This window comes from Haliotis cracherodii, unplaced genomic scaffold (assembly GCF_022045235.1).
Source record: "Haliotis cracherodii isolate W230 unplaced genomic scaffold, xgHalCrac1.p SCAF_18, whole genome shotgun sequence".
NCBI lineage: Eukaryota > Metazoa > Mollusca > Gastropoda > Lepetellida > Haliotidae > Haliotis > Haliotis cracherodii.
Window position 1 is genome coordinate 26,116,817 of NW_027266273.1, and position 27,413 is coordinate 26,144,229.

Consider the following 27,413-nt stretch of genomic DNA (forward strand, 5'->3'; position numbering starts at 1 on the left):
CCTTAATTGCCCCCCCCCCCCCCCCAGAAGTCCCATGTCCAGAGCAGCGTCATTGTCTTTCCACATTTGTTCATTACTATATATGTGCTACCATTACACTGTTACTACGATGTTAGTCAAGCTTGGTATTCCGAGTGCTGGTGAAGGGACGACCTCGAGCAGGATGTGCCGCTCGTAGGAATCGTCTTGAGGTTGAGCTGGAGCTCCGCTCACCTCATGTATGCCTAAGCTCATCGCTCATCGCTGTGTTTGTGTTGTCAGAGCAGGTATTCCGCTCATTGTGCAATTCTTGTTTAATGTTTACATGTTGTTTCATAAAGCGTTCCGGGACAGTGATGTCGATTCTGTTCTTTATTCCCGCAAGAGCTAATTCCCCATCAACATGTGCGTTGACACGTGTTTCTGCGTTGCCAAGCCAAGGGAAACAACTCATGGCACCCACGTACAGTGACATATTTCCCAATGTCGTGTGGGATAGTGGTGTACAAAATTTAAAAATCCAGTTATTTCTGACACAATTGAACTGCGTTCTTTTCTAAGAACGTGTGAAACTGTCAGCACCAGAGAAACCAATCTTGATTATCCCCCGAAATACATTCTTTAGTGCGAACAAGGCAGTGAAAAAAATATGAATGGGTCACAAAGTCAGTGAGGACACCAGGTGTTCGTGTGAAGGGTAAGCATGTCTGCCATGCATGTAAGCATGTCCTGCCCAGCTGGCAGCACCCATCACCCCTCAGCATGAGGAGTAAGCGTCTGTTGCCTGGTGCCGCACAGCAAGACTCCTGCCATGCGACGGCGGCCTGTAAACAAACCAGACAATCAAGAGATGGACCAAAAATCAATATCACACGATACCACACATGGTGATTTGTTTACACTAAACCCGAGAAGTTTTTTTAAATTACGTCTGTGCATAGATCCAGCTGCTAAAAAGTGAAGAAGAACGTGTAAGAAATATTATTGTAAGAAATTCCTGATGTAAGCTGACTCCATTGTACGATACCGACTATACCGGGAACCCGTGTTTATGAATCCGTATGAAATAAAGATGATACCAGGTGTCCCCCTGTCACGGAGCTGTGCTTCAATGATCAGGGGTGTCATTCAACAAGAATTAAGCAATAATGAAAACGTGGTGAGAGGTTCACAGGTTTATTATTAACAACTAATAGTACCACAATATGGCAATAATAGGACTAAATACACAAATCTGCGCTGACAAAGCTCTCTGATTAATAAAATCAGAGAAAATACACAAGCGGCTTAGCTAAGCAACTGTATTACAGTAATAAAATGAGAGTAAATAAAGCAACACGTTGACAAGATTCCGACCAGATCCTTAGACAGCCAATTAAGTCGGCTGCGACCAATTAACACCTGAGTTAATTATCTCATAACTCTAATGAGGGTATAACCTTAGCTAGGTTAAATAACGGGAAATAACGAGGGCCTATCCCTAAAATAAGTCATTTGGACTATAAAATAGACGAGAACGTGTGAATAACAAACTAGTCGAATCGACTGAAGCTTGACAATCACGGGAAGGTTAGTTTTTTCCACGGATTACTAGAACAACTGAGTACTGGAAACACAAGTTACTATGTTTAGCTCAATACAACCAGAGTAAGTCAGTACTAGATCAACAGTGCTCGGAAAACCTGAGTTTCGAAGCGACCGCCCAAGAGCAAACCGATCCGTAAAACGGCCTAACGAATCCTGGGGGTAAAGACACAAGAGCTTGAAGAAATTTATACACACAGCGCGCGGACCTCTGAGAGGCCAATCTCTCCAAGACAGTTGGGGAATACAGTAATCTGAAGCGCTAAGCCAACGCGTGTTTCTAAACATGTGGAAAACACCTATAGCGAACTAACTACGATATCCTTACTGAAGATGTAAGTATCAAAATGAAGCGCTGAACATAAGCTATCCACCGGAATTGTTAAAGATTTACAACAAGCTATGTATACATATTGAGGAGGCAAAAATGATCATACATACATAAGAAATATCTGAGTATACATATAAATTCCCCTAATGTCTGAAAATCATAGTTACAAAACCATTTTCAACACAGGAATATGGGAGCGAACATATAGGAGATAACAAACATCAAGTCAATACATGTTAGCAGTGTGGCGTTAAGTCACAGAGAATGAAGTAGTCGGGTCGATAATTGCCTAACCAGGCGTGTCAATGACACTGATAGACGTACTTTGCCGAGCGGTGTCGGAAATAAAGTAAAAAGGCGGGGTGCCACACAAGACCGTGACATGGGTAGATTTAATGACCCGGTGACATCCCCCGAACAAGCAAATTATTCCTTTGGATTCAATTATACACCTGTTCCTCTCTGCAGGAATAAATACACGATCAGCATACCCGCCAGGTTCGTGTTTGAACGTATGTTTATTATTAAGAACAACAAAAATATATGTTTCCCAGCTGAGAGAAAAAATGTACAACATAGTGACACATTCCGTATCAACTCAAATATCTACTGATCGACAGTACAGGCCAGGTTTACGGTAGGCTGTTATGTTAGATATCCTCAATACAGCCGGCGAGTTCAGTTCTAGATCACTGCACGAGCCAAATGTTCTTGTCATTAAGAAGCATATTATAATTATATACATAAGTAGGAATAAGTACAATCACCATATTTCCATAGCATTCAAATAATTGAGACAGAAAGATAACTGCAGGGATATCACACAGCCCAACAAACCGCAAGGCAGCATTAACTACAACAAAAGACACATGTCAATTATCATAAAACAGGTCAAGGGGTAAACATGTGTACAAATGTAAATAAACTTTCTAATTTTAAGAGAATCATATGTACATATATACATGGTGTATTCTGTCAGTATCTAATATCCTGTTTTGTGGGATGTTCAATAACTTATTCGGTTTTTGTGGAAAAAAACCCCTACTATAATTAAATTAACAATAACGCGGAAGTGCACAACTATAGTTCTCGTTTAAATAGTCAATATATTTAATGTACTGGGAATTCCTTCACTTATGCACCAAATCCAACTCTTAAAATTTTGGATTCTGTAACAGATGGAATCTTCAGAAGGCTACCACACTGACAGAAAATAGCGTTATGTGAGAGCAAAAAAACGTTTACCCTGTCCGCTGTTGTTGCTTCGACCAGAAGAATAATTATCTAGTTAAACATATACGAATTCTTGTGAATGAAGTGATCGGCAACATTAACCAGAAATTTAACAATGTTTACTTTCAGAACCGTTCTTGACAAAAACATATATCTTACTGTAAACCACCATTACATAAACTTAACGCCATGAGTGAAAAACACATTAATAATGATTGTAAATCATTAATGATTGGAAGTTACTGACTACGTTGTCAAGTATTCATAGTTTTGTATATATTATAGTTAACAAGTGAACAAGTATACAAGATTGTATGAACGCACAATGTTGATCTTTTGACAGCAAATAGCGTTATGTAAGAGCAAAACAACGTTTACCCTGTTCGCTGTTGAACGCACAATGTTGATCTTTTGCAAAATCACACGTACATGAATAGTATGAATCCCCTCAACTGTTATTTCTGTGTGTTAGATTATGTATACCTGGACTATCTGGTAGCATTCCGCCTCAGTATGGCTGACACTGTATAGCCGTCAGGCATACACGCGTCCCTAGTTTGCAGGTCAGTAAGTGACGTATAAAGGGTTGTCATGAAGGTCGTCCGCTTCTCTAGGGTCTTCACACTGTACTACAACGACGTCCACACCCTCGTCCTCAGCACCTAGAGGACCTTGGGCCTGAACAGATGTGAGGCTGTCGTGGTTGCCAGCTTCATTACCTTCTGTGTGGAGACCAGACTCCCTGTTATCTGCAGGGTTACTTCTCATGTATCGAGCATCACCTGCTTGCGACGGCATCCCATTCGTCTTTCCATTCTTCTCCCTGAAAGATAAACCCGAGTGTTACATAGCAATACACACGTAGGTTACTGCGTATGGCGATATTCATAAGAACAAGAAAGTTGTATTTTGTGTGTGGGTGTGGTCCCAATTATACTTGGTAGTTTCAAATGTATTTTGGGTAATTTCAGTTTCGTGTTGAATTAAACAGCAATTTGGATGTCAAATCTAATTTCATCAAATACCACCTCGTCCGTAACAAGGATACTTTCTATTTGTACTTTGTGCTATTAACTATTTTCAGAAAAAAGTGTTCATACTTAAATGGATGAATTGATGACCTGTTGATGTGATGTGGCCATAAGGTGACTGAGGTTGGCCAGAGATCCGGAAGTGTAACCCACCAAGAAGGACTTGTGACTACGAGGTGTTCTTTCACCTCGTATTCACCTCGTTTTCACCTCGTATTCACCTCGTATTCTGTAGAGAATACCAAGTTATGACCAATTGCCGACTCAGTATTACCACGCATGCGTTGAACCTAACCGCTATCGCCCATTAGGACCATGTCTACAAGGATACCAGGAGCATGACTGCTGGCTCATACACATGGTTCTGCCAACGCAAATATGAGAACCTCCAAACGAATTTTGAGATATGTTAAGAGTTCTGCATGTGTACTGTTTTCGAATATCTCAGTGGTAGCAGTGGGTCTTTTTAGTTGGTACTGTTGCAGAAGAAGTCATTATAAAACACTGATCATGTTAGCGTCAAATCCCCATGCTTACCTTTCGACGATGAGATATACTGCAATGATGCCAATGACAAGTACAACGAAGATGCACACCATGGAAATAATCAACGGACTCATAAACCCTGCAAATGAAAAACACAAAGTAAGGAATTTATATCAAATATACGTGTATACACTCATGTGAAAGCCTGTTTTTTATGAAACCAGTGTGTGTAATGCGTTAAAGTTGTGCCTCGCGCACATGCCTTTGTATGAGAATACATCGTTGTGGAACATCACACAGGCAACTATGGTAACCTTACAACAATTTCACAAACGAATAAATTGGAGACGTTGTGAAATAGCTCTGAAACCGGGATGAATCTACAGTGTCATGATGCTATAATAGAATGAAAGCTAACGCCACCTTTTTTTTATCACATTACAGTTAAAAGTAAAAGTTGCACATTACGTTATTTGAAAATGACTCGTGTTTACCCATTGCAGACCTTTGATGTGATGTCAGCTGAATCTCAGGACAAGTGACATCATATGGGAACTTTGAACCTGGATTCCATGAACAAATAGATATTGGGATTAAGTGAAATACGTTGAACCGATGGAACTGACAGCGAACAACCTATTATTCATTGCTAATGATTATTGTGTCTGGAAAATGCAAACACTAAATGAAGAAGTTGTGGAATGTATATATTCTGCTTAATGAACGTGGAACCAACAATGCGGGAAAAGATGTTCTGCAAAACGCGGAATTTACAATTTCGTCTCAGCTTTAGTTTTGACGACATGTTCTTCAAGAACTACATGTCCACAGAACAACCTTCTATATTATTGTATGTATTATACATGAAGATTCAAAATAACAAACTACAAGGAAAAGAGGGCGGCAGGGTAGCCTAGTGGTTAAACATTCGCTCGTACCCGACATGGGTACAATGTGTGAAGCCCATTTCTGGTGTCCTCCGCCGTGATATTGCTGGAATATTGCTTAAAGAGGCGTAACACCATACTCACTCACTCACAGAGAAAAGGCGCGTGTGTGTAACACTCTAATGGACAGTCATACGTTCAATATACGTACCATTTTTAGGGTTACCTGCAAAATATGAAATGTTTTATTCAGTTTGTGAACAAGCATGATGGTTTAATGCTGCTTTCATAGTTACAAAATCCACTGCCATTTTAGAAGGGCTCCTATCCGTACGTTTATATGTAAAAGATTTAATGTTTTTACGTACCAACAATTAAATTACGTGATAACGCTATAAACGTATTATTAATACTTACCAGCACTCATCTTACAGACGTAGTAATGCAGTTCATCACAGCTGGCGTTTTGGAATTTCTTATTGTCGTTCGCTGTATCAGAGTAAATACGAATATTACAATCATGTGTCAGTACATGCCAGGCCCCATGTGTCTGGATATTGTCCCGATTAACACCTTTCGAGAGTCGCAAATGCTTGTTACAGACAAATTATGTGGGGTCTCTCGGAAGGAAACGGTGTTTCCGATATAAGTGGATCCAGATTTATAAGGTTACACTGTGTGCACATCAGGCTGACGTTTGAATGAATCATGTGGCCCTATAGCACGTTATATAACGCAATATGACGTCATGTCTTTGACCTATTTAGACTATTCTGTAATGATCTACCTCACTACTCATGGCATGCATGTTGTATTACGCAAAGTATATTCTCGGAGTATGCCATGGTTATATCACTGAAGGAGCGGTTGGGTAGCCTAGTGGTTAAAGCGTTCGCTCGTCACGCCGAAGACCCGGGTTCGATTCCGGACATGGGTACAATGTGTGAAGCCCATTTCCCCCGCCGTGATATTGCTGGAATATTGCTAAAAGCGACGTAAAACCATACTCACTCACTCACTCACTCAATTATGTCACTGAAACATATGTGGACAGATGTCATTTGTTACGTCATACACCGCCCTAGATATTAGCGGTGACGTGTGGCCCAGTCATCTGAGGCGCCGTAATTCATTGTACAGAGTTGCGTCCCTTGGGCACGACAGAAACCTATGATTAGGGTTTCAAACCTCTGTTCGCCCCGATTATGTTTCTAGGTTTGTCGTAGCATACCCCTGCTCGTGGGTTTCACCAAAATGGTAAACGTCAGAGACTTGTATCACTTCGGACTGTCCTCCCACATTAAGCTAAGACGCCGTGGTATAACTGGAATACTGTCAATAGCGGCGTTAAACACAACTCACTCACTCATTCCTAATGGCATTATATAACGCTTACTGTTTGTCCCACGTGCCTCAGTATAAGTTAAGCAGGCTCCTGCGGTGCACAAAGGAAAAGATGGGTTAAATTGCAGTTTAACGTAATACCAAACAATGAAAGTATGTTCATCGAAGAAGAAAAGACAGTAAACTACGGTTATAACGAACTCAAAGGGACCACCAGTTTAGTTCGTTATAACCGTAGTTCGTTTTAAGCATATATGCAACATGTATACAACAAATGGACGGGACTAACAAAAGTTCCTTATATCCGCCATTTCGTTATAAGCGTGTTCGTTATAAACGTTGTCTACTGGATCTATAAATGTTTCATTATCATAAACGAATAAATGAAAGATATAGTTATTGCCAAAGCGATTGCATCTACCCTTGTTATTTTCACGCGTATCCAACACAAAGACATTAACAGGGACCTTAAAGAGCAGGAGAGTTTATTTAAGTTTCATATTCATGTTTCATTTTCATTTACCCGTTTGCGTTTGTGTCATGCGTTGAATCTTTACGACTACATCATGTCAAAAGATTCTCAAAATATACTCAACCTGTCATGGGAATGTGTCATGCCGTTTAAGTGAGTGAGTAGAATTTAACACCGCTTTTAACAGTATTAAAGTTATATCGCGGCGTGTCAGCTTAATGTGGGAGGAAGGCCCGAAGTGATGCAGGTCTCAGACGTTTACTACATCGGTGAAACCCACGAGCACGGGTATGGTGCTGACAAACCTAGAAACATAATCGGGGCGAACCGGGATTCGAACCAACAATCATAGGTTTCTGGCGTTCCCAAGGGACGCAACTCTGCACAGCGAATCGCGGCGCCTTAGACGACTGGGCCACCCGTGCATCATCATGCTGTTTAAGCGTTCAGTATTATAGATATTGCAGGTATAAGTATTTTACATTACCTGAAATATCAGTGATCGATGTACAAAAACATAATGCTTTAATTTACCCTCCTTGTTTCCTCGTATCCAAATTTCTTTGAATCTAGCTACGACACCATGAACCTGTTTTCCGACTTCTGATATTGCTAAGTCCGAAATATTCATTATTCCATTGCTTCTATTTTTGCAGTCGTTCTCAGCGGTGGTAAAGTTTGCTTTAACACATAAGCCACTGCTCGCTCCGAAAGCTAGAGAGACAAAATGATATGTATTAAGTATAATGAATGACAGTAATACACGTTGTTATATTGCAGTAGTTAATCTAGATAAATAACATACCTATAATATACATATAATACACATCTAAAAATGCAGTTGTATTATACTTTGCTAGACCATGCATCAAACGGAAACAGCGTATGGGCCAGTTGCGTTTTTTAACAAACTTTGTTGAATTACGTAGGATGACACTTGTAATTACAGCTTTGTGTATGTGCAAAGCCGAAACAAACGTTTCGAGTCGGTGAGTGGGTGAGTGAGTGAATTGGGTCTTAACGCCGCTTTTGATTATCATTCCAGTTTTATCCCGGCGTATCATCTTAAAGTGGGAAGAAAACCGAAGTGATGCAGGACGTTGGCAACTGTGATTAGACCCACAAGCACGGCGAACATGGATTTGAATCCACAATCATAGGTTTCTGCTGTGCCCAAGAGACGCAACGCTACACAACGAATTGCAGCGCAACAGACGATAGGGCCACCCGTGCCCCACGTTTTGAGCAAAGATTAATTTGACAGCACTTGATTTAAAATTTGACATTTTTTTGTTTCCTTCCTTGTATATTGTGATTACCCATGTAAGCAAGATGTTGAATTTTGTAAATACCTTGGATACGTCACAGCGCATGGGGAAATTCATATACAGAATTAAAATGTAAGTGTTTGGTGCAGTTTATTTGACGTTGATGTTGTGTTTCCCAAATCTGATTTTATTAGTTTTTACGAACGTCGTTGTGACGAACTCGTGGGCACCTGAACAACAAGTTATCCGGGGTTTGAAACACCAGGGGAACTTAAAGCTTAATTTGGATACTTGGGACTCCGAAATGAGTTCGTGACAACCGGGACTTCGATACATCCAAGTTCGACACAACGAGGCTCGACTGTAGTCTTTAACAACGCAAAGAGATGCATTCGAAAGTTTTAAAGTATATATATATAGCAAACAGAACTAAGATACGTCCAATAAACATTCTTTGTAGATTCAACCAAACGATCAATGTTTCCGCAATGAAACTGAATTAGAAATATTTAAAGTATCCAAAAATAATATTCATGAAAAACATAACGGAAGTTTATAAAGTTTCATAACTAGTGTCGGGGGGTTGGGTAACGAAGGAGAAATGTATTCAATACCATAAACGAAAATAGAAAGTGAACTTTATTATTGTGGTGTAAATATATTCACAAAGACATTCATCGTTCGTGTCAGATGAAAGCACCATTTGTAGAAGTTAGCTTCACGGTTGATTTTTTTCGGAGTTTTAATCGAAGTAAAATAATACGAATATTGGTCCCCTGAAAGCTTGTGGCATAAACACGGAGGGTATTACAAGCCATGTATGCTGCGTCCATTTACATGTTTCCAGATAAGTAGGTTTTCTCTATGTGTTCCTTAATTTAGGTGTTCATAAAATCGAAAACCTTTCTTATCAAATTCAGATTACCAACCCATTTGTCATGACTTACATATGAATGTGATATACAGTTTACAAATTACATTGACAAACGTCATTAATGTAAGCATAAGGCAAAGTAGAAAGACATGAATCATTATAAAATCGTTCTTACCTTGTATTTGGTCCATATTGTCGAATCCAATAAGCATCATGTAAACGGCAAGTTGTCCGACAGGGAGACGGATGCCGACAGTAGTCATCTTGCCTACAACGTGCACTGTGAAACAGATGATTGCCAGATCGTACATAGATCCCTACTTAACACTGAACAGTTTCCTGGTTCGGACCTGACTCACGCCAGGCACATCACCGATAATCAATTCACTTAGTCTATGACAATTTGTTTCAGTTGTGTGACTCGTGAAGAGGAAATACATAACGTCGATGCGAGAGACTGTCTGGTCTTTATCATCCGGCGAAACAGCTAACAGTGGACGTAAAAGATAATATAGGAAGACAATTCTATGACTAGATGATTGAAAATCAGTGATGACACCAGGTGTTCGTGATAAGGGTAAACATGTCGCAGCCCACCGACTGCACCCATACAGCTTGTTTTACGGCGTTAACTGGTGGATGGTAAATCATTCTGTTTCGACGATGTTGAAAAATCAAATAATATAGCTGGAACTTTTGATCCATGCCTCCATGTTTTATTTTGTAATAGTTACTTACCTATTATAGGCGATTTAACGTGCGCTGTCCGACATTATGCGTACTTCTCACACGGTCTGTAATAGTTGTTATGTTTTACATTATATACTAGGCATTAAATAAAGCTGTCCATATGACATTATAACTGACAAATCTTGATAAAGCCCCAAAGTAGCAACGAAAGTCTACGCGCCCAGAGTCGTATTTTGACAAGTAGCATGTGTTGCAATGTTTGTTTAACAGTTAACTTGCCTTTGCATGTGTTTTTGACAAGTGTCACCGATGGGCAGGATATGCACACCTGTTCGCGAACACCTGGTATACATGCATGTAATATGAAGCTTGGTGGATCAGACCAACTGTGGATGTTAACGTACCATGACCCTGGGATAGCTCCGTGCAGATGGATGTCAAGGGAGACGCGACACAAAGGTTGAAATCACGATCAACTCTGCAACATTCACCGGGCAAGATGGCAGTTCTAGTAAGTCAATCCCAGCAAGACACACTGATCTCATTTACGTCAGATCTCATAGTCACATCCTTTAGCTTGACAGAACGATGTTTCTCCCGATATTTTAATTGTTTGGGAATACTTCAGCTTGCGATTCTACATCGTTATATGGCTTGTTTGGTCTAAAACATAAGTTCACACATGTATCAACCGGGTATTTGACGTACAGAATCTAAACATAGAAGAATAATGAATAAAAGAATAAAAATATAATAACGGCAAGATGTAACTGGTTCATATAAAGTGGTGTAAATGTTAAGTTATTTAAAATAGCAACATAATATTTGATCATTCGTCTGATCAGGTTCATATCATAACATATACCTTGACAAAACCTATATCTGGTAACAGGAGAGTGTCTAGCCCTAAAACAGGAGTGATGTAACAACGCAATTAAAAATGTCAATATCAGGTGTGACCACCATTTGATGCAGGCGAGGCAGCGGTGGCGCATTGAAGACACCAGATGATTGAAAACAGCTGTTCCAATTTTCAACCAAAGATTGGCCCAACTTGGAAATTGTGTTACTAGCCCTGTCTTAGGCGTCGTTCCATCTCATCCCAGACACCTTCAATCGTGGAGGGATCTGGAGAAACAGCCGGCCATGGCAGAACAGCAATGTTTAAATTGTGATGCATCAAAAGGTCTGGACGGGCACAATCGGGCTAGGTGACATTACGTCCCTGTATTTGCAGAAAGGGTAGAATATGATCTCGAACGATGTCGTCCCGGTAGTCTACTCCCAAACTGACGACGCTGAGTAACGCAAGCTTCGCTTAAACGTTCTCCTTAACTCATGTAGACCCCTGCACGGCCATCTGAGTTGAAACCTGTACTCATCCGTGAAGAGTGTACTCTCCCGCCCTGTCTTCTGAACATCAGATGCTGTCTACACCAGCAAGGCGTGCCTGACAGTGACTTGGAAACTACAACGTTGTCAAGTATCGCTGAACGTTAGTGTCGGATGTTGTGCCCTCTCAAGTGCTTGCCCCTCAACACAGGAATTGTCCGAGTTGTTAATGTGGCAGCTTGGTACTGATTCCGTAGAAGCACCAACCGAATATGGTTGTCGAGTTTACTTGACGTCACACGTTGACGACCGGCCCGTGGCAAGTCAGGACTGTTGTCCTGCTGTAGGTAACCTCTCCAAAGAGGTGAGGTGAGGTGAGGTGAGGTGAAGTGGGGTTTAAAGTCGCGTCCAAGATTATTGCACTTATATAGCGACGTCCATGCACGTGTTGTGTGGCTGCTCGTACTAGTCAGGATGCCGATTTGTAGTGCTAGCTCAATGAGATATCATGCCGCAATTTAACATGACATAACCCCACTTAGACACAGTATACGGACTCCGAGCCGTCCAGTCCTTGTTTAGCCCCTTTTAGCCCCTTAACAGGGTAACAACAAGTACCATCTTTTAACATATTTTGGTATGACGGGGATCGAACCCCGGACCTTCCGCTCTCCGAGCTGTTGGTCTACCATTAGACCACAGAGGCGGTTCCTTTCTAAAGAGATGATGTGTTTAGATGAACATTGAAATGTCTTTCAACTTCCTGTTGCGACGTTCCCGTTTGCAGCATACACACGGCGCGTAGACGTTGATTTTTCAGCATAACGTGACATTGCGTAAACGAAAGTGTTTCACGAGCGCCTGATGAGCAAAAGGTTATGGTAGACATGTGGAGGTCATTTCCAAATTGAAAGCATCAGTGACAATAATTATGTCCGATGCAATTCCTTATTTTGAGTTGTACGATATGTCCCGTGTATTTTCAGGTGAACAATTGACTTGCCTTTGCATGTGCTTCTGAGGGGTGCCACCGGTGGGGCAGGATACATTCTCCTATTCGCGAACACCCGGTATCGTCACGATTTGATAGCGATTCATAAACACATGCTCAGAAAGTCGAATCGTACAATCGACTCTGTTTTTGTACGGTGGCCCATAAGGGACATGGAGTCTGTTTTTCCATATTTTGATATTTCACTCACTTTTATCGTAACCTTTTGCAAATTAACACGATTTGTCTTACAAATATGTGATAAATCATGTGTAAAAAAGATATTGAATCGCTGAAAAGTGAAACGAAAATGTCAAAAACTAAAATGAAAATACAGAAAACTTTTCCCACCAAACATGCAAACATCCCAAGTGTACGCCGTGCGTGAACATGCACGTTCAAATTAGGAATCACGACCCTAAAGTGGAGGAGATACCGTCATGAATATGTATTGAAATATGCATTATTTAATTTCAGAATAAATGTTTTTATTTAACTATAAATGAAGCAAGTTACTTTTTCCCGTTAGTGTACATCAACGCGAATTCATGAGAACAGAAACCCTTCCGTACACACCGTAAGATTAAGCAGCAAATCATTATGCAGATGATGACAGTCTCAACTATGATAAGTCCAAGCCACACACCAACAAAGACCTTGTACGTAACTGAAACAGACAGGAATCCTGATACATTTGAGATTAAGTATGATTGGGTACACCAGCAATATCACGGCCGGGGACACCAGAAACGGACTTGTACACAAATTGCACCCATGTCTGGAATCGAACCCGGAACTTCTGCGTGACGGGCGAACGCTTTAACCACAAGGCTACCCCACCGCCCCGAAACAGTTGTAAGATGCTTGTATTCCTTCATGTTTGTGCAGCACCAACAGCCAATGTCTTAACATGGGAGAAGTACAATTAATGTCTTATTGCTAAAGATATTTCAGTTTCTGTGTTTATATATGATCTGGCAATGGCTACCTGATACCCTGACATAACACTGGAAGTCAATGGGAGAACTCAAAAGTTGACAAACTTGTAGCACTGGGGTGCAGTTAATATGTCCTTGATCGATAAAACAAGTCTCGCATTGGATAATACATAGCCATAGGGTTGTTGTCGCTACAAATAGCAGATGTACAACACTATGTCCTGCCACACCGAAACTGTATCACCCTGTAGGTTGGGAGGCCGTTACCGGCTGCGTTTCAATTGAACATGTGTCATCCTTTATGTATTTACATGCAGTCTAAATATGTGATGACACGAAGTGTTTCCGTGATGACGCACACTACATACATTACACGATTCCATATAATACTTCACCCACATAAATGCCTCTGCCTCATATTTTCTTTAAGTCACATATATACTTGAGGCATTTAACCTCACCAGTGTTAAATTGTTTGTTGTTAAACGCCGCATTCAGCAGTGTTAGAGCTATATGACGACTATCAGTGTTAAAGTGTGATTTACTCGAAGTATTATATTGATGTTTATGTTTATGTATATAAACAGTATTGGTACAACATCAGACATTGTGATAACAAGAACCTGTTCGCTTCTATTCATAAACCATATTTGATAACACATCAATGATTTATTTCCGTATATATCAACCTAACTCACAGTTTACCTACCATCCAGATGATACAGTATCAAGCTCAATATACTTAATCAACGAAAATGTACACTTATGTGCAGGACCCATGAAGATCCGGGATAGAATAGGTCTTCAACAACTCATGCTTGCCGTAAAAGGCGACTAATGGAATCGGGTGGCCAGGCGTTAAACAACAAACAAACGAGTTAATGTGCAGATATCTTTCTGAAATTCATCACTGATCTCTTGTGTATTAGTTTTTAGCATTTCAAAAATCTAAACTCTAAATTCTTTAACTATCCTTGATATGAGAGTATTGTGCAATTCAGTGTGATAGTTGTTTAAATGCAGTTCATCGTTATGTCGGTGTCATTATCACCTTATGTGTTCTCTTATAGAGTTGATTTTCTTCAATATTCCAGTGGGGGCACGGGTGGCCCAGTCGTCTAAGGCGTCGCGATTCGCTTTGCAGAGTTGCGTCCCTTGGGCACACCAGAAACCTATGATTATGTTTCTAGGTTTATCGTAGCATACCCGTGCTCGTGGGTTTTACCGAAGTGGTAAACGTCTGAGATTTGCATCACTGTAAGCTGACACGCCGCGATATGACTGGAATACTGTAAAAAGTGGCGATAAACCCTACTCACTCACTGACTCAATATTCCAGTTATACCACGACGGCCTGTAAACAATCGGGTCCTGATCAGACAAACCAGTGATTGATATTAGGAGTAATACGTGCACACAAAGCTGTTGGGTTCAGTGACAAGCAATCATACAAGAAAGGAAGTTTCAACCCGATCCTCTGAGACGCTTCTTACGCCAAGTGTAGCAATACGTCTGATATGGTAGTATAATGTTTAAGAACGTGTAGATAAAACTCTTGAAATGTAACTTATCTCAAAGATGTGTGTTCGACATGGTATTCGACTTGCTTCCCCAGAATAATGTACCTCATGCTTAGGAATAGCAAACTTGCTTACACGAATGTGGTTCTGTGGTAAATGGTTCTCTTGTGGAGATGTCTTGTGATGATGAAGATGCTAAAACAAAGCATATGATGAATATCCATGAAAAGAGGATATGTTTCCTTACCTACCTAAATGACCTTCCATCAAAACATTTTAATTAATATTAACATTTATTTGCCAATTCTAAGGTTACGTCGCTTCGCCGTGTCCGAAGGCGAAGTCGTGACCGAAGTCGTGACGACGATCAGCGCGGGAGGGGCTTCACTACCACATCATCAGCTGTTACATCGTGACATGTATGTCCCTGATTTGATGCTGCAAGCTGCTTCACGCCACATCAACCTAGCTGACCCGTGTTCTCCTTCAGCAGCCCACTTGAGTTATATCAATCGTCATCCCCGCTAATCGCCCTTACTCAAATATATAGAGGCAAGGTGAGGAGAGGTGAAATTGGGTTTAAAGTCGCGTCCTGGAACGTTGCACTTATATAGCGACTTGCATGCACGTTTGTGTGGCTGCTTGTACTAGACCGGACTGATGCCGATTTATAGTGCTAGCCCACTGAGATACCATGCCGCAATTTCAACATTAATATCCCACTCAGACACAGTATACGGACCCCGATCCGACCAGTCCTTGTTTTAGCCCCTTAATGCCGAGGGGCAGACAAGGTATCTACAAGTACCATCTTTTAACGTCTTTTTGGTATGGAGCAGCAGGGTGATCGAACCCACTAGACCACGGATGCGGTCTATAAAGCGACAAAATTATGTCCATAATCCTAAGAAGGTTCTTCTTTAAGCAGGGTAAATTGGACAACTCTGACAATATCATGAGCATGTGTGTATGTGTTTTATGAATCACCATCCAATAGCGACACTACCAGGTATTCACGAACTTAATCAGTCTCAGTCTGCCAATTTATTTGAATGTAAAAGTATGTTTGACATGCACCAATAACATACACCTTGCAATAAGTTAAGCATCACCCTAATCTCTGTTTCTGTAGCCCCAAACTGTTATTGTCTACCTGTGACATCTCATGTTGCTAAATGCCTTAGATGCTACTGGTATCTGCTGATTGGGGTCCTGCTTTTCAAAATGAGTACGCCACTTCACACACCCACCCTCCCCACCCCAGCCACGATCCAACCGCCCCCCCCCCCCCCCCCCCCCCCCCCCCAAATTTCTCCTACATACATGTATACTTACTACGGGTATGGGTCACTTAATGAGAACGGCAGTCACACTGATGGAGCAATCACTTACATACATGTAAACATACATATCTTTGTACAAAAAAAATGGTAGATGTACATACCTGATTGTACATCACTGTAGACGTGTCCTGTTCCGACCAGTAACACAAGTATGATAACCACAGAGAACGTCATCCTCCATTTACCGTGTGTTTGTAGACTATGTATTTTTGAGGAGCGGGGTAACGTTATAGTGACTAAACATCCGGCGTTTCATGGGTGACATGACAGATTCTATTAACGTACAAAGGGAATACAAGGTTGATCATTCATGAAACAGTTCGCTTTTGTCGTGATCCGCTTCCGGACGTATTGGTTTACAGCGGAAATATCTTTGACAGTTGTGTGTTGTACGTTGACAAAACAAGACAAGAAATGTCACTGAGAGATTCAAAGCAAAGAAACGTCCCTTTCTTGGACAGTGTAAGCTCGTTACACATAAATAAAAGCTATAAAGTATGTTTCATAGTCATAACAAATATCTGCCAAAAGCAGATTCAATCTTTCGATTCCGACTGTATCATGAGCATGTTTTTACGTATCAAATAGTGATGCTGCCACGTGTTCGCGAAAAGGTGAGCGTAGCCTTTCCCACCGCTATCTCCCGTCACAAGCACATGCAAAGGCAAGTCAACTATTCACCTAAAAACACGCGAACATGTGGTACAAGTCAAAAGAGGGAAATGTGTCGGACATAATGTTTGTCACTGATGCGTCAAATTTGGAAATATCCTCCACATAACTGCCATAAAGCTTTTTGAAAGATTTACTGAGGCCTTGTAAATTGTAATCATGATCAAACAACCATTGCGCCTGTGTCGCATCACGCTTTTTTGAAATCTTGGGAGAAAGAGCATGCTCGATTGTAAGTGAAACGTTGTGAAATTATACACCTCAGAATTGAACTGCTGGAGTATATAGGGACATAAAGGGAAAGATGACACTATGGAAACTAAAGTCATCCCTCTTGTAATACAGTCTTGCTTTGTCCCTCTGACTTAATGCATAGATCTAAATATAAATATATAAGGCCTTCTCACTGGTCGCCTCTATTCCTAGTTCAAGTGGGTAAATCAGTGGAGGGGGAGTTGATTATTGTATGGTTAATATCTGTTGACGCTAAGTTGACGGTACACATGCTTTGCAAATCCTGCAATCGACCGAAATCTGCACGTCAGTTTACGTACCAGATGTCGAAGTCGTTACGCAATTTTGATTTGCAATTTTTGGACTGTGCATAGATTGGTTAGTCCAGCCAAAATATAACTCCATATTGTCAGCCTAGATCGGCAAGAGTGGAAACTGGACTTCTATAGTCAGTTAACTACCTTGCCTCGGGAAGATGTGTCAGTACTGGAGCGACTTCATATTCGGGGACTGTGGGAGGGGTGGCTGAGATGAGTTTTTTCAAGACAGGATATATTTTTTTGGCAATTTCTTGAAAGGACGCAACTTTCATTATGCGAAATAAGGAACTGATTAATTTAGTTTAGTATTTTTCACCTCTGGTCGAAATTAGCTGTTAATCCAGAGCAAAGCACAATTGAAGCCAAGTCACCGAAGGCGATGCAGTTTGTTGTGACCAGTAGGCGTTCCAGCGGGGATATAACTCAAATACGGTTCACGGCGTCATTTGACCAAACACACACAAACACACACACAAACACACGGGTTATGGGATGGTAATGTATTTCACACGGGTATCACAGTAATGTTGTATTTTGGACCCAAGGTTTGCAGTGTTTCGGTTACCGTTTTCTTCCTTGTAACACTTTTTTAACGTCAGCAATGATTAGGTCAATTCCATATTTCAAGTGTATATTTTCATTTTCCCTGCTGTTTTCCTTCAATACGAAGTATAATGTAACATATTATCCTGTCGTCTCACATAGTACTGAAAGCGGAAGTAGCAGTTACGCCAGCATTATGATACCCGTGTGTAAGGAGGAAATATACAGAATTAAAATCATTTGTTAAGAGGGCGACGCGGCATACTTTTGAAATTTCCGGGTGATCATAACATCTGTATTAATCTTGTATTTGTATATAATCGCATCAGCGTTGTTGTCCTTTCTCGGTCGTACGTAATCCATATAGTTGCATGCCTACATCGAAATTCTGAACATGCACAGGTCTTAGTATAATCTTAAATAAGAAGCATATGATGTCCAATGTTAAATATTTACAGCCAAATACAAAGTAGAAAATATGATAAATATTAGAAATATGTTTTATTCATGAAATGTTGACACACGACACTAATTAGAATATCAATGTTCTGCTCCACAGAAGAATGTTTCCCGCTAGAGCAGTCAAAAACAGACAACAGACAAGTGAGCCACGTCAATGCTGGACTGTCGTACACGATCAACAAAGCTTCTGGTTGCACATGCCGAGATGACAGGGTACTGAGGCAGATTAGAATATCCAATAGTACGCTTAGCAGGTAATAGGAACATAGAGAATCTCGCCAGAGTGTCTTTTGACATCAAATATATCAACATGAGTTGATAAAAGTAGGAAAACTCCGAGGTTCGCCGAGGATTTTTCCCACTTTTATCAACGAGTGTTGATATATTTGATATCAAAAGACACGAGGGTGAGATTCTATTTATCATCCAGCATCATTCTTCCATCTTTTTCAGTTTGTAGACAGTAATAAGCAAGGCCCCGTTCAACAAAGTGATATTAGCGCTAAGACGATCGTAACTCCCATACTTTAACATAGGCTTACGATGATCGTAGCGCTAAGATCGCTTTGTGAAACGGGGCCCAGTATCTTAAGTGTAAAAAGTCTGCTAACAGCTTCAGTAGCAGAGCCATTAGTGATGTCATTTGATTGTGACGTCAGGGTAACCAATGAGGTCACAATGGTCTGCAAAGCATTGTGATGCAATTTCATTGCAGCGATATCTACAGTGTAGATATTACTTGATCTCACCAAAGCGATATCTCCTGTGGGAGCCAGTTTTGGATGATAAAGAATGTATCCTAACATACATATGGTAGAAAATACCAGCAGATTTAATTACATTGAAATGTACACACATGGCACATGAGCGCAACCAGTCGTGCTATGATCTACCTCGATGAAGATGCTGAGGACTCATCCGTCCTATGTCTGATGACTCAATCCGTCCTATGTGTGATGACTCAGTAGTCGTTCAGCGTTTAAATGTGTCGAGTTCTGAATTAACGCTTTCTTTTTTGCTTCTTCTTCGCTTTCTGTTTTGCACTCGGTATATTAATATAGTGATCATGCTTCGGAACGGGTACAGCACGGTTGCCTAGAAACGCGTATGGGAGATCATACTCGTCACCTTCAGACGGAATACTGTTCGTTGATAAAGGATGCAAAGCGTCTAAGTAAGTGTAGTGGTCCGCTTGAGCCGCAGGTGCATTATTCCCCTGATAACGGACGTTGGTATTGACATAGATGGTACTTTCTCTCTGTGTATCCAGGTGGGGGTTGTGATCTGGCTGCGCGAGTCGTGCACTGTCATGCGATCTGTAGAATGGGTAGTTTGAGTAGAGTCCTGTGTCTTGTGTATCGTCCTGAGATTCAGAATATGTACTTTCTGGACATGTGTTGGGATCTCCCCTCCTAGAACCAATGCATGTTGTGGACCTGGAGACATCTGACGGATGAACCTGTGTCACAGACATACTGCTTGATGGCTCGCTGCCGTTGCGAGGAGCGGGAGGTGTATCTGTTCCTTTTGTCCTTCCAGTGTTAGTATGGCTTGACGAGACGCCAGCTGAAAGTGACGGTTGCTTAGGATCCGCCTTCAAGTTGTCCACGTTGGCGTAAAACGGTTCCGATCCTTGAGTAGCATTTGGGTTCCTCTCTTGAGATGATTTTGAAGTTACGCTTACATCCCCGGACGGGTTATGTGTGAAAGGTAGCTTTCGTCTGGAAAATTAAAAAGTTCTTCACTTCAGATTAAATTTTACTTTTCAAACCTTTCGTTTTGGTGTGTATATGACCGACATTGTAAATACTACCTGTTTACTACTATCTTAGGAGAACTACGAATTATCATCCACATTTCCCGAACAACTAGTGTCACCATTGACTTAATTTTCATCACTAATTTGCCTAGTACGCCATATGGAATCTGTTTCTGCAAAAGTCTGATTATTCACTGACGTTTGAGTTGCGACAGTATATTTTCGAATCTTTCCGTTTCAGAAACATTGTCCCTCACATTCGAGTCGATTGAAGCGAAATAATCTATTAAACAACTACTGACCGCTTGGTGGTGAAAGCGCAAGTGACGGCTATGGCAGAGGCGAGAATCACCCCTATGATTAAGAAGAAGTCGACGATCACTGAAATACATGACATCCTTAACAGCATCATGTTGTATCGAAATCAAGTAAACGGGCAGAATTCACAGCACATAAAACTTTGTGTTTACAACATGCCAGTATATTTCCAAGTTCTTAACAAGAAATGTGTTATGAGTGTAGACATCACAATAAAGTGGAATTATAATCAAATATATTAACACGGTAATACAACACACTCATGTGTTGACAAAGGAGGAAGTTTGTATAGAGATAACAGATTTGTATATTTAATAAAGTTATGCATTATCTATGTTCAATCAGTCAGTCTTTACTCATGAGGCTAAGCCCTGATATCCGTGGTGTGTTACAAAGCTATGTCAAGGAACAATAATATAGAAAACAAATCCGTATTGTTCTTCCACAATCATGTTTCTGCATTGAACGTATTTAGAACGTTACAGGTAGAAATAGTCGTTCATTTATTTGGTCTTTATATCATATAGACAGAACAAATATACACACACAAAAACACACACACACACACACACGCGCGCGCAAACACACCACACTGACACAACACACACATACGCACACACACAATATACACACACCCACACATGCACACACACAACACACAGACACAATACACACACTCACACACACATACACAACACACAGACACAAAACACACACACACATGCACACACACACATGCACAACAGACACAAAACACACACACACACAAACATACACACAAACACAAACACACACACACAACATGCAGGTTACATTGTTTGACGGGTATTTCTTAGATGTTGGCGGATGACAAAGTAGACAAAACGCATATGTGTATAACAACTTCTTTCTTATACTCTAATCGCGAGAAATAAAATCTATGAAAGAAAGCAGTTATTGAAAACAATGAACTTACCCGCCATCAATATACACAATATGTGTCTTCTTGCATACACAGAACTGTAGCTTGTGAGCAGTGGTCAGGGAAACCACTCTGTGCTGAGGCAAACGGGCGGACACCCCGGAATCTAGTGGTTGTTTCGTGTTGTGTTTGAATGTCCGGGTATAACAGTCAGTCAGGTTCCGGGCACTGTAATCTGGCTATGTCAGTGCATGGTGTTGTCATGGGTAGAATGCACACACTGAAAAAAAGGAAACAGAAATGGAACAAACCCATTCTGTCCAGAAATGTCATCCAAAATCTGGCAGCCCCGCATGAAAAGTCTGTAGTTGTTCCCACTTTAGAAGCCCCAGATAACATCACCATTGTATGTAGGCAGCATTGCGATTTAGTAAAACATCGTATGTGCACAATCGAGCATGCTCTTTCTAGCATGATTTCAAAGAGCGTCATACATATCTCGCTCAGAATTTACACAGTCATGTGTGTGCCAAACCAAACGCTTGACTGAGTTAGAATTCAACGTCGCATCAACTATTTTTATAAAAAAAAACGTGTATGAAGGTCGGGCACCACCGGAGGATCAGGATCAACTTACCCTATTCGCGAACAGGGGCGGTAGGGTAGCCTAGTGGTTAAAGCGTTCGCTCGTCACGCCGAAGACCCGGGTTCGATTCCCGACATGGGTACAATGTGTGAAGCCCATTTCTTGTGTCCCCCGCCGCGATATTGCTGGAATATTGCTAAAAGCGGCGTAAAACCATACTCACTCACTCACTCACTATTCGCGAACACCTCGTGTCGACACTGATTTTCAGTGCAATGTTCCCCACTATTTGACCTTTTACGACCTGTTTCGATTGATAATTGAGCTTGATAAACACTATGGCGTTCACGTTTTTAATGCAATCGATGAAATCAGTTGAGTGATACAATTTATTTTAGTTTGAAGCTGTATTTTCATAGATTTCATCTTTTAACTTTGTCAATGTTGTTTCGGTATAACAAGTGATTACACACGCTTGACTAAGGAACTAGTACCTGTACTCAAATGTTGCATTGAAAGAATGAAGACATTAGTAACCCTTATAAATTTTGTCTCTAACGATATGCAGCTTCTAAATGGACCTCAACCATATTAAATGTTCCATGAATTGCAATGAACAAACCAGTGAATGCCTGCCAGCTAAACAAACATTGCTGAGGGAAAATGTTAGATCACTGTCAACACTACTCCACTACTATCAATTTCCGTTCAGATTACGATTTCATTTCCACATCACGTGTCTAGAGTTAATGCATGTCGTGGCGTAGTGGCTGAACTGGTCAGGTATTGTCGTGGTATATATAAATCAATGGAGCCATTAATGAACACAAAGCCCACTGGCATTATATTTATTTTCATATAGATTTGTAAAGTATAATATGTACAAAATAAAAACTATAAAAGTGTTTTAAATGTATCCCGTTGGGATATTACATAATCATATAAACTCACCAATACTGTGCTTGAAGGGACGTTGAAAATGCCCTTGTTGAATTTCACAACAGTATTGATGGTTTTATATGACCAATCAACAAAAATATTTTAAATACCCTCATAGGCTGAGACTTCCAGATATAATATGTATGTACGACAAAGACACCTTAGTATCAAACAATACTCATATGAAAAACAACACACAGGAATTGCTGACAAATAAACATAACAATCGGGAGAGAAGGACACACCAATGCTTATATTCATGACGAACATGACCTGTAAGCTAAATGAAGTATTCAAAAGTATTACAATAGTTAGTGAGCGAGTTGTGTTCAACGTGCTTTTAACAGTATTCCAGTTATCTCACGGCGTGTCAGTTTAATGTGGGAGGAGAGCCCGAAGTGGTGCAGATCTCAGACGTTTACCACTTCGGTGAAACCCACGAGCACGGGCATGTTGCTGACAAACCTAGAAACATAATCGGGGCAAACCGGGATTCGAACCCACAACCATAGGTTTCTGGGCCACCAGTATTATAATAATGATGATGATGATTCAATTATCATTTTGGAATATCATAGTGGTTTGTTTCGGGTGAGGAAATCGTCACAGGTCGTATGTTAGAATAGTAAACGGATAGCTCTGGATGGTCTCTGTGTTTGTTGTGGCTATATCGACTGGCGTACGGAATAGCGTAGTCACCACTTGGTGCCTGGCGTCTAATGGGAACTTCTATACCAGGATCGTTCGGAATATCATAGATACCACTTTCTGTCTGAGTTACAGATCGTGCTTCCGAGGGACGGTGCAATGCATTTAAGTACTCGTAGTGACTGCGTCGTTCTCTGATAGCTGGTTCCGTGCCATCATCGTGTATTTCAGAGTACACGCCTGATACGGAATTGCCTGACCGACGCCCTACTTTTCCATCCCACCCGGCACCAGGGCAGTTTGGTGAGCTGTTCGCATCGGACAGATTATCCTGAATCTCGGAATACTTATGCCACGAGTCTCTAAATATATGACGATCAGCTGGACGTGGGCCTCCACCTTGCGCCCCTGCAGCCATAAGGTGGCTTGAAGTGATGACAGATGATGATAACGGCTGCTGATCAGACCCCGTGTACAAGTCGTCCAGCTTAGTATAGTAGTCTGCGCGTAGTTGTTCGACTGCTGCGGTGTACGCATCCTCTGCAGTGGGTAGTCCAGTATAGAAGATCATTGGTAATGGACTTTCCGGTTGCAGATCAGAATTATTTTCCAACACAGACGACATCGTTGTTAAGCTTGCGTTGATCGAAGAAGTGTTGTGTAGAGGCTTTCTCTTTCGCCTGAAACATGATCAACAAACTTCGAGTCCAAAGTAACTCTTTTAATTTACAATGATTATGAGCAGTGTGGATAGACCAGTGTTTTCTTGCTTATAATCTGACATTTTGTGCAACATTGATACTTTTTTAGCTAAAGAAAACATAGATACAGATGAAGTGTTCGATTTACTTTTACTTATTGCTAAATTCTATATATAACGATGCAAATTCCAAAATACAAAACCTTATTTTCATGTTTCTAAAACGGAAGCTTTTTCACGATTCAACATTGACAAAGATATTGCTTTCAAGACAGGAAATAAACAAAAGTTATATGGTGCTTGAGTGCTGTATCGTAAACTTTTCGAAAATGAGGAGCAACTTTCATTTTAATTTTAGTTTTATACTTAAAACTTTAATGTTTGAGGCCATGTACTTCCCTGCACTGCACTTATGATATATGAACTTTAATAGTTTATACATACTTGATATATGTAGTATGTTTGTATTATTAGAGTGAATGTGTGAGTGAGAAGTATGTTATTTTCTGTAAAAAAAAAGAAAGATGTACTGATAAGTTGTGCTATATGCCTTGGCCTTTCTGCTACTTTGGGCGGAAGCGCATTTTATGTAACAGGTACTTCTTTTTAAAAACAATAAAAGAAACAAAAGACTGATCAACTCAAAATTATACGAAATTGGTAGTGGCATTAGTTATGATTTAAGCTTATGTTCAAGAAATAAGAAGCACTAATGAGTGATTATAACAGCTTCATAACTAACAAGTGAGTGAGATGGTCTGGGGGTACCTTTGAACAATATTTCAGTTATGTGTCAGCTTGTTGTTGGGGGACAGCCCGAAATGATGCAAGTCTCATGCCTTACCATGAACGCCACGAGCACGGGTGTGGTACTGACAAACTTAGAAACATAACCAGAGACATCGGCAGTATTACGTCATTGAAGAACACCAGATCATCCTTACAGTTTGATGATGACAGCAGCAATGACAGCTATGGCAGACACCAACATCACGACGACCACACACACTATGATGACTGGACTGGGGTCACCATCTGAAATGTATGTCTGGAGAATTTAGTACATTAGGAAAGAATTGGCATGTAGGTTTAGATGCAAATTGAAAACATAAGTTGTAAGGACATTTAACGGATTTATATGCGGAAGGTTGTTTACTTAGAAATCGCAACGAAAAGCTTAAACTTTACCTGGTGCTGTGTTTGTAGTCACTAGGTCGAGGGATGTTAGATTTAGTGTCGAAGATTCTGAAATGAAAACAAATCATGTAATTGGGGCTTGAAGTACACAAGAGTTGGTTAATTGGTTTTCTTCGTACATGAATTCGGATAAAATAAGATTTATCTGTGTGTTTGTTTGTTTGTTAGTTGTTTAACGCCGCACACAGCGATACTCGACCTATTTGGCGACGGTCTGTAGGTAATCGAATCTGGACCAGACAATCCAGTGACTGAGTCTGACCACCCGATCCGATAACTCGCCTTTTACAACAAGCATAGTTTGCTGGTGGCCTATTCTAACACGGAATCCCCATAGGGTTGATTATATAGACCATATAGGATACTATTAGTTATTATTGTATGTAAGTAAAACTGATGAAGCTGTCATATTGATGTACGGTACAGTATACGATGTACAATGTAAGATGAGCGAGCACACAAGAGTGAGTCTCATTAGTAGAGTGCGAAGAAGCAACGGTGTGTATACTTCAAATCATTAGTAGAAATAAACGTGACACACATACCAAATGCCGATGGTGTTGTTTGATGTTGGACACAGGGAACATACGATGATTGTGGACCTAGGCAAAAGAGACATTTGTGCTAAATTACATCATTTTCAGCATGAAGTCAAATGAATCTTGCGATACGAAATGCATATTTTGTGTTAAACGCAACGGTTATTGTTATGAAGGATGATATGATAAAGGATGAACTGAAAGTCCAGATATATTCATAATTATTAAGTAACGAGTTCATCATTAGTGGCTTTAAACTCAGTTTAAGTTGAAAGAATTGAACAGGTTAAGGAACGCTATCATAAAAACCCATGTCGAAATATATGTGCAAAATCCTAGATTGTAAGGTGATTATTAATTGCATATTTCCTGGAAAGGATATATAAAGAAAAGTTTGATACTTAAATTGACGGTAACGTATTCGTATGATTATATCTTCGATATCAGTTCTTTTTATCAGATATTCTTTTCGAGCACGGTAACTTACTGTCATTGAATGTACACACGTAGTGGCGTAACACGCCACAGTTGGTAGTTGTAAAGTTACTATATCCGTTGATTATCGTCACACAGTCGGATCCGTTTTTAGTATTTGTTATTTCTGACAATATAATACAAAATAATTTAGTACCGTACCCATCTCTGATAATAAAACATAACATTGTACCATACCCATCTCTGATAATAAAACATAACATTGTACCATAGCCATCTCTGAAAATAAAACATAACATTGTATCATTCTCATGTCTGATAATAAAACATAACATTGTACCATACCCATCTCTGATAATAAAACATAACATTGTACCATAGCCATCTCTGATAATAAAACATAACATTGTATCATTCCCATGTCTGATAATAAAACATAACATTGTACCATACCCATATCTGATAATAAAACATAATCTTGTACCATACCCATGTCTGATAATAAAACATAACATTGTACCATACCCATCTCTGATAATAAAACATAACACTGTACAATACCCAACTCTGATAATAAAACATAGCATTGTACCATACCCATATCTGATAATAAAACATAATATTGTACCATACTCATCTCTGATAATAAAACATAACATTGTACCATACCCATATCTGATAATAAAACATAATATTGTACGATACCCATTTCTGATAATAAAACATAACATTGTACATACCCATCTCTGATAATAAAGCATAACATTGTACCATACCCATATCTGATAATAAAACATAATATTGTACGATACCCATCTCCGATAATAAAACATAACACTGTACAATACCCAACTCTG

The 27,413-nt window shown here is 40.2% G+C and overlaps 2 protein-coding genes across 2 annotated transcripts; both read right to left on the reverse strand.

The window, feature by feature from the left end:
* Nucleotides 1-3,579: 3,579 nt before the first annotated feature.
* LOC139465582 (uncharacterized) lies at nucleotides 3,580-9,752 on the reverse strand. Its single transcript, XM_071247291.1, has 6 exons — nucleotides 9,665-9,752; nucleotides 7,882-8,061; nucleotides 5,743-5,757; nucleotides 5,139-5,207; nucleotides 4,696-4,783; nucleotides 3,580-3,950 (listed from the first exon to the last, which is right to left on the reverse strand). Exons 1-6 carry the CDS (start codon nucleotides 9,750-9,752, stop codon nucleotides 3,692-3,694), a joined length of 699 nt encoding a protein of 232 aa, XP_071103392.1. The 3' UTR covers nucleotides 3,580-3,691.
* A 9,503-nt stretch (nucleotides 9,753-19,255) lies between these two features.
* Nucleotides 19,256-24,310, reverse strand: LOC139465583 (uncharacterized). Its single transcript, XM_071247292.1, has 3 exons — nucleotides 23,737-24,310; nucleotides 20,596-20,674; nucleotides 19,256-20,255 (listed from the first exon to the last, which is right to left on the reverse strand). Exons 1-3 carry the CDS (start codon nucleotides 24,308-24,310, stop codon nucleotides 19,535-19,537), a joined length of 1,374 nt encoding a protein of 457 aa, XP_071103393.1. The 3' UTR covers nucleotides 19,256-19,534.
* Nucleotides 24,311-27,413: the final 3,103 nt, after the last annotated feature.

Excerpts from the sequence above, each read along its gene's own strand:
- LOC139465583 (XM_071247292.1), bottom strand. The coding sequence starts at position 24,310 with ATGTCGTCTGTGTTGGAAAATAATTCTGATCTGCAACCGGAAAGTCCA. Across the intron at positions 20,675-23,736 it reads TAGACGCCAGGCACCAAGTG|TGATCGTCGACTTCTTCTTA; the intron begins GTGACTACGCTA and ends CATGTATTTCAG. Across the intron at positions 20,256-20,595 it reads TGCGCTTTCACCACCAAGCG|ACGAAAGCTACCTTTCACAC; the intron begins GTCAGTAGTTGT and ends TTAATTTTCCAG.
- LOC139465582 (XM_071247291.1), bottom strand. The coding sequence starts at position 9,752 with ATGACTACTGTCGGCATCCGTCTCCCTGTCGGACAACTTGCCGTTTAC. Across the intron at positions 8,062-9,664 it reads CAATATGGACCAAATACAAG|CTTTCGGAGCGAGCAGTGGC; the intron begins GTAAGAACGATT and ends TTGTCTCTCTAG. Across the intron at positions 3,951-4,695 it reads GTATATCTCATCGTCGAAAG|GGAGAAGAATGGAAAGACGA; the intron begins GTAAGCATGGGG and ends TTTATCTTTCAG.